Source organism: Rhamphochromis sp. 'chilingali' (assembly GCF_963969265.1).
Source record: "Rhamphochromis sp. 'chilingali' genome assembly, chromosome: 16".
Lineage (NCBI taxonomy): Eukaryota > Metazoa > Chordata > Actinopteri > Cichliformes > Cichlidae > Rhamphochromis > Rhamphochromis sp. 'chilingali'.
In genome coordinates, this window is record NC_137943.1 from 23,930,691 (window position 1) to 23,940,410 (window position 9,720).

At 38.9% G+C, this 9,720-nt stretch overlaps 1 protein-coding gene across 1 annotated transcript in view; it reads right to left on the reverse strand.

Moving 5' to 3' along the window:
* Nucleotides 1-8,742, reverse strand: part of prkci (protein kinase C, iota) — a 45,247-nt gene extending 36,505 nt beyond the window's left edge. Inside the window, exon 1 of the mRNA XM_080861956.1 lies at nucleotides 8,402-8,742. Coding sequence (XP_080718082.1) covers nucleotides 8,402-8,484 — 83 coding nt within the window. The 5' untranslated portion in view covers nucleotides 8,485-8,742. The remainder of the gene's footprint in view (nucleotides 1-8,401) is intronic.
* Nucleotides 8,743-9,720: the final 978 nt, after the last annotated feature.

Here is a 9,720-nt window from a genome sequence, read left to right on the forward strand (position 1 = left end):
TCCCTAACAAGATAACATGACAGCCTAAGAATAATCGTGCTTCATAGTCACAGCAACTCTTGGATTACTTGACTTCAATCAGCACAACTCTGCTCCGCTGGTTGTTGTGTTTGTTGCGTTCCAAACGTGTTGCCAAGAGTGAAGTTGCAGAGTGGCCTCTGGTGGACAATGCAACACTCAATCAACACTCATAACATGATTGAAGGATGTTTCTCCTGTCTTTTCTTATTAACCATCATTTTTCAGTCATTATAAATGCCAATACCAATATATCATGTTTCTGTTACTTGTTTTTAATGTAAAAACAAGTCCTGCTAGAAATACTTTTTTTCCGTTTCAAAGGTTTTTATTTTAAAGATGCAGGAAAACCCTGTTACTTCTCACATTACAGAATTCTTTGTTTTAAAAATATGATGCAACAAATTAAAAAGACCTCACCTTGGATTCTCAGAGTTTAGACATTTCCAACATTTAAGGTAATTTCTCACATAAACAGTTAAATATCAGTTAAATAATGAACTAAAGAAAACCAAAAGACTTGTGGATAAGGAACATGACTGTTATTGAATGGTTTCTCTTTTTTAATCTCACCAGGACTGAAAGTAAGGAAGCACAAAGGTAATGTGTTTTCACACTTGACACAATGAGCCAAGATGACACTTACAATCACTCAATTCACAAGACGGTCGACAGAAAATTTACAGCATTTTTTTTGAAAATCTATTAAACACTTTTGGTCATTTTCCCTTTTTGTCCTCATTAAGTCTAACTTTAATTGAAAAACTATTGATTGTTCCAAACCAATAATGACTGTGCTGAACTTAATTGAAAGAGGTTGTTTTTCAAGGCCACCAAGCAGGCAGCTGTTTGATGACTGACGTGCTGCTTCTTTTGATTAGGATTCTTCACTTGTAAGTAATTCAGCAAATTCATAACAGAAACCTTCACATGTTAACTAACAGTTTTAAGTTTTAACTTTGCTGTGGAGTTAACTGCATTAGTAATTTTCCCATCTGTCCTGATGTCAGAGCAAAGCACTACAAGAAGATTAAAAGCTAAAACTGGTCAGTTAGGTACATTATTACTTTTTATGTGTAACATAAATAAAGAAACCTATGATGGTTTCAGTTTAGTTTCCACAATTTAAAATATTCAGTTTTGTCTTTATTAGTTTAATTATTGTAATACAGGTGGCATTTTTCAAGAATGACATTTCAGATGTCCAGAACAGATATTACACTACAAACATTTCACTTTGTGGAGACAGATGACTAAGTAACATAAAAGACACGCCAGAGTGATAAAATAAAACACCAAAGCCCCCTCAGGCTTTTCAGTTTGACCATACTGACAAAGGATTAAAAATAAAGCAGTTTTACTTTTACTTTATATTACTACTATTGCTTCCACAGAGGAGGTAGTGTTTTTAGTAGTGTTTGTGTGTTTCACTCTGTCTGTGGGGTGTAGAGTAGGGTCTAGGGCTGCCACAAACGATTATTTTGATAGTCGACTAGTCACCGATTATTTTTGCGATTAGTCGACTAATCAGATCATCATCCATTGGACGTACAGCAAACAGCCTATTGCACCAGCAGCATCTGGTCTTATATAACTATCATTAGCTTACAGCTTGAAGTGTTTGTGCTAACTAAAAATAAAGACAAGATGGTAGTTTATTAATTTTTAATGAAATTTGCAGATTGTTTCGGTGAAGTTTAATAAACTCCTTGCTTTCTAAAATATAACAGGACACCGGAGTATATTCTCCAGCATCTCACACTTCTGATAATCAGCTGTCTGCTTGACAGTTTTAGCTGTGCAAAAACTATAACTTTAATCTCAGCCAAACCGATTTACTCAGGAACAAATAAAATACTAAAGAAAGCCAAACTAACATTTTTAAGTTATCTAAGTGACTTATATATATATATGTTTAACCTGACTAGCGAAAGACGGTGGTGGGTTTGAAAACGATTTGCCGGGAGTCCGGTGTTCTCACGGCTCTAGTTAGCCTTGCCCCCGCCTAGCTAACGAGCTAGTGGGTAACAGACGTCTCCGAAAACGTCGGAGCGCTTTTGAAAATATGTGGTGTCCTGATAAACTGAGCAGATATTTGAGGTTTACACAGCTACATTCTCGCCTGAAAATATGTTAAACGTTTATTTTGTGACCCAGAAAGAATAATAAGAGTAAAGTTAAAACTAACTAGCTGCCGCCATTGTTGACAACTGCGCTGGGCTGCGCTATGAATTCTGGGACACAGCTTCTTCTTCTTCGGGGTTTAACGGCAGCTGGCATCCTTGTACATGCAGTGCTGCCATCTTCTGTTTCAGTCCGTTATTACACTCTTAAATCCTACTACTCATTCCTGCGTCCTTTGTGATCTTACAAAGCTTCAAACGATGCGTCGACTATTAAATTAGTCGTCGACGATTTTAATAGTCGACATAATCGTGACTAGTCGACTAATCGTGGCAGCCCTAGTAGGGTCATGTTAACAATCCATTAAAATTTAGCTTACATCTAGTCTTCAACGTCAACTTAATGATTTATTGGACGAAAAGTGACAAAAAGCCTTATAACTATGATTCTCATGAGTGTGGTGTTCATCATCAACATATAGCACGTACTGTAAAAAGATTTACAGATTTGACCTCTGACCTCTCTTTAAGGTCAACAGTGATCTGAAGGCCAAAGTGATAATAATGCTATATAGATTTTTTTTTTTTTTTTTTTAAATCTACATACCTAACTGCCATTGTTTCTATTGACAACATACAGCCACAAAGGGAATGGTATATGGGGATTCTAATTGTTATGTTACTTTGGACCTCTGACCTCTTCAAGAGAAACTCAGTTCAAGTTTTCATCAATTGTATTTTATCTTTAAAACTAAGCTTAGAATTACTGCTTTTGTTTGTATTGGCAATTAGCAAATTATATTGTTATATGGGATTCTAAATATCACACAATTAGTCACATTTGACTTCCGATATCACTGATCGCTGACTAATTTCACATCTGACTTTATTCAAATTGTCCCAAAATGTGGCATTTTTACTACACCCCAAATTTCTTAAGTTTAAAAAGAACAAAAAACAAGAATATATACAAAAAAATACAATGCCATTCCCTTAAAATTAAATACTGCCCAATGAGTGAGCTGCCTTGGCAGAGTAATTCTCATTTATTTATTTTAGTTCTGTTAGCACAACACGTTTCAGCTGCAGTTTTGTTTTTTTATTTTTATTTAAGTTAAGTAAAATGGAGTCTCACACCATTTCAATCTTTAGTTTAGTTTCAGTTAATTATAATAACCACACTGCTGTTCTTGTGGTTTGTTTGTGTACTGTGTGAGACTAAAACAAAAGACACTCTGTAGTTTCCACTTCTCTGAGTGATTTTACACATAAAAACGGCCACAGCACATCCTTTTGCCAAATTACACCCTTTTTTCGTGGGTGTAAAAATATTCTGATACCTGCCAAACAGGTTTTGTTCAATGAATGGGCAAAATAAAAATGCATAGACTTCTGTTATGTCTGGCATTTCAGACTCTTTTCCTTAAGTATATGCTAATTTATCATGTTTACGGGAATAGTGGCTCTTCAAAGACCCCACCCCATTAACAGACATTAGAGAGTAGGTCAGTCTGGTTCAAAACATTTACTCCATTTGTGTGAAATACATGTTACGAGACAAATAACACAGTAAAGAAGTAAAGTAGAAATTTAGTGACCCGTCTCAAAAAGAAGCTGTGCTATAGGATTCCTTCGAGTGGTGGAAGATTTGTGTTATGAGCAACTAGGAGCTCGTCGCTCGTGAGGAACAAGGAGGAAACAGCATTCCACACGAGTCTGGCATTCCTGTGCCCTGTTCTACGGCACGGCTAAATTAAGGGAGGGGGAGGAGGAGGAGGAGGAGGTGATAGCTGTGATTAGGACTGCAGTCCCAACTGCCCAGCATGAAGTTATTCATCACTGATGAGCGATCAAGCATGGAGGAGGGTCGAGGAGAAGGGTCCTATGAGGGCTGCCACAGACCCTAGAACCATTCATCTCACACTCGGCGCTACCACATCCAAGTTTACATGACCCACATACACACGCACAGCAAAGCTTTTCAAGAAAACACAGACAGATGCTAATCTCCAACATAAAGCTCACATACGCACTAAAGAAAAGACAGGTCGTGTAATGAAGCCATGCAAAATTTTTACCAAAACAGCCCCCCACCTCCAAAACAAACAAATAATTCCCTGATTCCTCCCAGTCAGGTCTGGCCTTTGCTGGTGTTGACCGCAGGATGCTGTGGTCTCCAGGCAACATAGCTCACCTGCAGAGCTAAACAGGGAGTGTCAATTCTGTGCAATAAAACAACAGCAGCCAAACACACTCCTGCTGATCTCAGAGACAAGATTACGCTTAACACCTATATGCAACACATGAGCCATAGCTACACACAACATAGACCTTACAATGCAGGAATCGCACACATTTATCTGAGAATCAGATACAGTGGAGGAGCATTCTGGTAGATAGATGGGCATTTAGGTGGGTGGCTCGGCAGTTGAGTTCTTGAGGGGCTTTCAGACCAAAAATAACGAGAAAAGGGAAGAACTGCTTGCCATATTTTTAACAAAGCCGGGCCTTCGAGCAGGGATGCAGATGGCAGAGTCTTTGACAAAGAAGAGCAAATCCTTTCAAAAGAGGAAAATAACTCCACTGCTCCATCAGGCCTGTGTAATCCTAGTTTCCTGCCAAACAACATGCCTTACACAGGAATCCTGAAGTTAATCTGGCACACAGGAAACCTTGTGTTAGTTTGTGTCGGCAAATCTGCACAAACAATTTTCCTGGCAAAATAGTGCAGTGAATTAAAAAAAACTGAGGTTTTTGTTAAGAAGACAAGCTAAAACTATACAAGGTTTAAACATTTTAAGCTATGGGTTATCTTTTTTCTTACAGAAAGGCAAGCAAAAATAATGTTAAATTTGTGCTTCAATACACAACCAAGATAAGCTGAATCATTAAAACAAGAGCAAAGAGGAAAACATCAGATGGCTGCCCTCCAAACCCAGCACAAACAAGAAAAAAAAAAAATCTAGAGAAAAAAAAAAAAAAGAAATAGACAAGCACTAGGTTAAAAGCTAAAAACACAGAAAAATCTCCTGCCAAGTCACGTTTTAAAGAGGTCCATTACCACACTAAGGACCACTTTTAATTATTTATAGCGATATAAAGACACTGTTTTGTTAGAATTTGTAAACCGTTTCTGCATAATTTATGCATTTTTAGTGCTTTCTTTATCTATAGCTTTCAAACATTTAAAGTGTTTTAATAAGGTGTTTACCTGTGCCGTGGCATTTAAGGCCTACTGAAAAGATGGAAAGCCATCTTTCCATAGTCAGCCCTCGCATTCTTCTGCAGGTACACTGAGATGTTCTTGAATCAGCTGAGAGAAACTCCAGAATGTAATGGGCCACATCAAATAGGACATCCCCAAACCATCTCACCTGAAAGGCAACTATTTTTAACTCCTGTTGAAGGTACCTTCAACAGTAGGAACTTTAGCTTATTTTTACAGCAACTAGACCTGTTATGCTATGTTATGTTATGCTGGGGAATCCTGGGTTCATGATTTATCTTGGTCTACACCACACATGCACATATCCCCCTGTTAGGAGTCACTTTTCCCCGGATCTCTCCATACTCAATTGTGTATGTCTTTTTGTCTGACTCTTCTATCATACGGGAGAGCAGTAAAAAAACCCTCTAAAACAAGTGCCCACTCATCCAGCTGAGCCCCTGGGACCCTCTGCCACCGTAAGAAACAGACTATAAAATAAAAGCATCGCCATCAGTTGCTGGTCATACGGTCAGTGCGTTTGCAGCCCGAATGAGAGAAAAATAAAGACGCGTTGGTGACTGCTACAGGCTGACACCAATCTGCTGCTGGCACTGACTGACAGCAAACATGCAAACAGTGAAGAAAAGACCCAGAAAACACCCCACACTAAGAGCAGATAAGAGAGTAAGCTCATTGATAAAGTCACGGAGGTGGGCGTTTTATAGCATATGACTTCAGATATAATGATTTTAGCACCGGATATGGAATTAATCTGTGAAATCAGCTGTTGTAGTGTTTGAACAACCTGCTAAGTCTTAACGCTTTTATGTCACATGAAAGAGGCTCTTGTTTTCAAGCAGCCACACTGCCACCGTCTATTTTCATTTCGGATTAATTAGCTGCAATCGGTTCAGTCAGAATTAATGGAATTGTGTCAGTACCAATGTCACGAATTTACGGGAAAATGCAAGTCACAATGCCCAAAACCCAAGAGGGTGATCTGAAGTTAAAAAAACAAAATAAAATCAGTGCCTCCCACCTCACTCCCTCAGAAGAAGCTGTTCTTTTGATTCTCTTTAAACAATAATGTGAACATATTAAATGACATCATTTAAAATTTTATCTTCATATTATGAAAATTTTCCAAGTTACATGGTGTTTAAGTCCACAGGGGAAAATGTTGAAAATTTATGCTCTACAAAAAGCTCCATTCCCCATCTCTGGTCTTTTGTCACAGGAAGTATTGCCGTTCTCAACGTCCATATGTCACACTGTGCGATGATTCATACAATAAGGTGTATAAAGATGTGTTGTTGTGGCCTTATAAAAACAGTCGGTAAACAGCTTCGACATGACACTACTGCCTAATCTACTATATTGATTTGGTGCATTACTAGCTCTAACATCTTTCAGTCTTAACTTCTGCAGCGAAAGAAAACAACTCAGATGGCATCCTGGTTTAATGCATCCCGATAGCAGAATCATGAGACCATTACACTGCAATCTCTCTTTGGCAGCATAGCTGAGATTCCTCAGCCGTCGCGTCAGAAATATTTCACATGCCTCTCTCTGCGAGATGCCACCCAATAATCAACACACATCACAGAGGTACTGAGGTGTGTCACACGGGTATGGCTGAGATGACTTGCACTACACGCTTTTCAAGTCTTGACTGATCTCTAATCTCTTGACTCCATCAAACAGAGGCAAAGTATAATTGAAACAACCGAGTAATCAATTATTTCTATCATGACAATCAACTGTGAAACGAAATGCTTATTTAGCATGACAGAAACTCAAAGACAATGCCGTCCACCTGGATATGTCATACATTAATGGACAATACATAGATGTCTATTGTTCAGGTCTTGTGCTGAAGTCTGTTTGCTAACTGACTTGGTTTAGGCTTTCCTTTATGTAAATATTAGATTATCCGGGGTTTTCCTCTATAGAAAACACGTTGGCGCCTATCAGAGAGCTTCTGACATTCCACAAAGGAAAATCACAGAAACTGTGATAAGAATACGTTCAAACAGCATCTTTGCACTAAGCTTAAAATTGATTTTTGTTCAGCAAGCGGCCACAAATAGAAACAAAATGCTGGAAAGTTCAATAACACAGTCTCTTTACCCCTTTTTGAGCCAGGCAAAACCCTGATATTACAGTTCTGGCTACAGTGTGAACATCAAAAGTTGATAAACTGCTCCTAAACTAGTCAGAAACATTTATGATGGTTGCTGCTGTTTTTGAGGAAGCAGAATTGTAAACCAAAAGATTTCCCACTGCCAGCTCATGTGTCCTTTACTGTATGTGACACAGTTATAACCTGATTACAGCTTGATAATTTTTTGAAACAAAATAAAAAACAAATCTTTAGATTTAATTACTTTTATTTATAATGAGCTCATATCTGCATATAAAAGTGGTACATGGTTTCGTTGTTGTAACTAATATCACGTAAGTACTGGATAACAGAGGCTGAAAATAATAGGTCTACATTACATTGTCTAACTGAAAAGGCATGAACATCACTACTTAATTTGGATTTTCAAAGCTCCTCAGTTATTGTGAAAGCTCAACAATTATTAGGATTTCCTGCTATCACATTGTGCCTCCCGAAGTGACACAAAAGCGGTATTTTAGGACATGTTGTGCTGCCAGAGATAGGACAAAATAAATGTAAAGACGATCAATAACAAGACGCCAAATCCTTATCAACTTAGATAGCAACTGTTAGCCCGCTGCTGAGAGACTAGCTCCAAAGCTTTCATGCTGAGACAGATTTAACTAATTTAAACCACATGACAATTTCGCCGTGTAGCTGAAAAATCTCTCAGATACCACCGAGACTGACTTTTCGCAGGCGGAGCGCCTGGACAGTGTCACCTGTCCGCCTGCCCAAGTTTACCGAAACCCGGTGGTTCCCAACATTAGCCAGCCGTTAGCTGACTGAGCTAGTGTTAGCCAGCTTACTAGCCGTCTTTCCAACTGGTGCTAGTAAGTTATTCCCAATTGGATATATTAAATACTAAAATACATGGTTATTTCTTACCCTTTGTAGTAAGCTTTCACCCGGACTTGGTGGGAATTCTCGCCGGGGTGGGACATGGTGCTATCCCGCAACGTCGGCATCATAAGCTCAGCCGTGGACAGTCCGACTCAACGATATCGTCCTTCCTATCTACCTTGTTTCCTACTTTGGCCCGGTACCACGCCCTAAACTGTTAATCTTTACGGTCCGTCGACAAACCAAATGAATAACGAAGCAAGTGATGCCAAAAGCTGAGTATTTGCCCTTCTTTAGACAAACAAAAATAACAGGTAAAGTATAGAAAAACTTGCGGGGTCCGTCAAACAACTCCCCACTGCAAAGGCCTAACCACGGGCCAGTCCATTATCGGAATGTAACAGGGGCAGTGTACAACTTGGTATATTCGTTCCATCCTGAATTGTGTCTTGTTAAAACACAAAAACACACAATTTCACATTGATTTATTATTTATCGAGTATAACAAACCAGTGGGATACTGTCAAAAACTCTGAAACGTCAAATATAACTTTTGGCATCACTGGCCTGTACCAACTCAGGCCTTTTATGTAGGTAAGTGCTGCATTCGTGTTCAAACATTTAAGCTCGGAAAGGAAAGACCCTCGAGACATGTCGCGCATTCAAGCGCATTGGTTTGGAAAGAACAACAAAATTGACCGGTGACAAAAACATGTACTAAAAAAAGATAAAAATCTAATTTTAGAAACGAGTTAGCTGCTGTGATAAAAGGAAGGGGTGGGGGTTAAAATAACGTGAAATGCTTTGTCTTCTTTTAAATATAGAATATTCTTTTTAATTCAACTTAGATGTTTACTATATTTACAAACAGACTGAGTACAATTATTGGGGGGATGGTTGGGTTTTGGTTTGGTTTTTTGTATTTTCTTTCAAAGTTGTTCCTCATAATCTACGTATAAGGGCATGTATGAGGTATGCAGTGTGACAGATGAGTTCAAGGTTAGGGTTGTCAAGATCCGGTTCATGCGCCCCTCCTGGGGCGGAGTTCTGGATTTCTCGCTCCTCAGCCAGTAGGACCACCTGGCTGTGCCTCATCAGACCTGTGCATTTCCCCAGAGTTCTAGACAAGTCTTCTATTGTCTGAATTCCTTTTTGTGTGAAATAAGTCTTTATGAAAAAAGTTTAGGACGGTCTCTCTTGGTTTTGCTTTTGAGTTCACTAGTTTTGCTCGCCTATCAGGCCTGACAAGGCCTGCATCAGGGATTAGGTTGATGCTGATGACAGGTTGATGGTAGTTTCTGTGAAATGTGTTTGTGATCTGTAGTGAGAGTAGGGAGCAGGTGGAAGAGAGCTTGGAGAGGTGG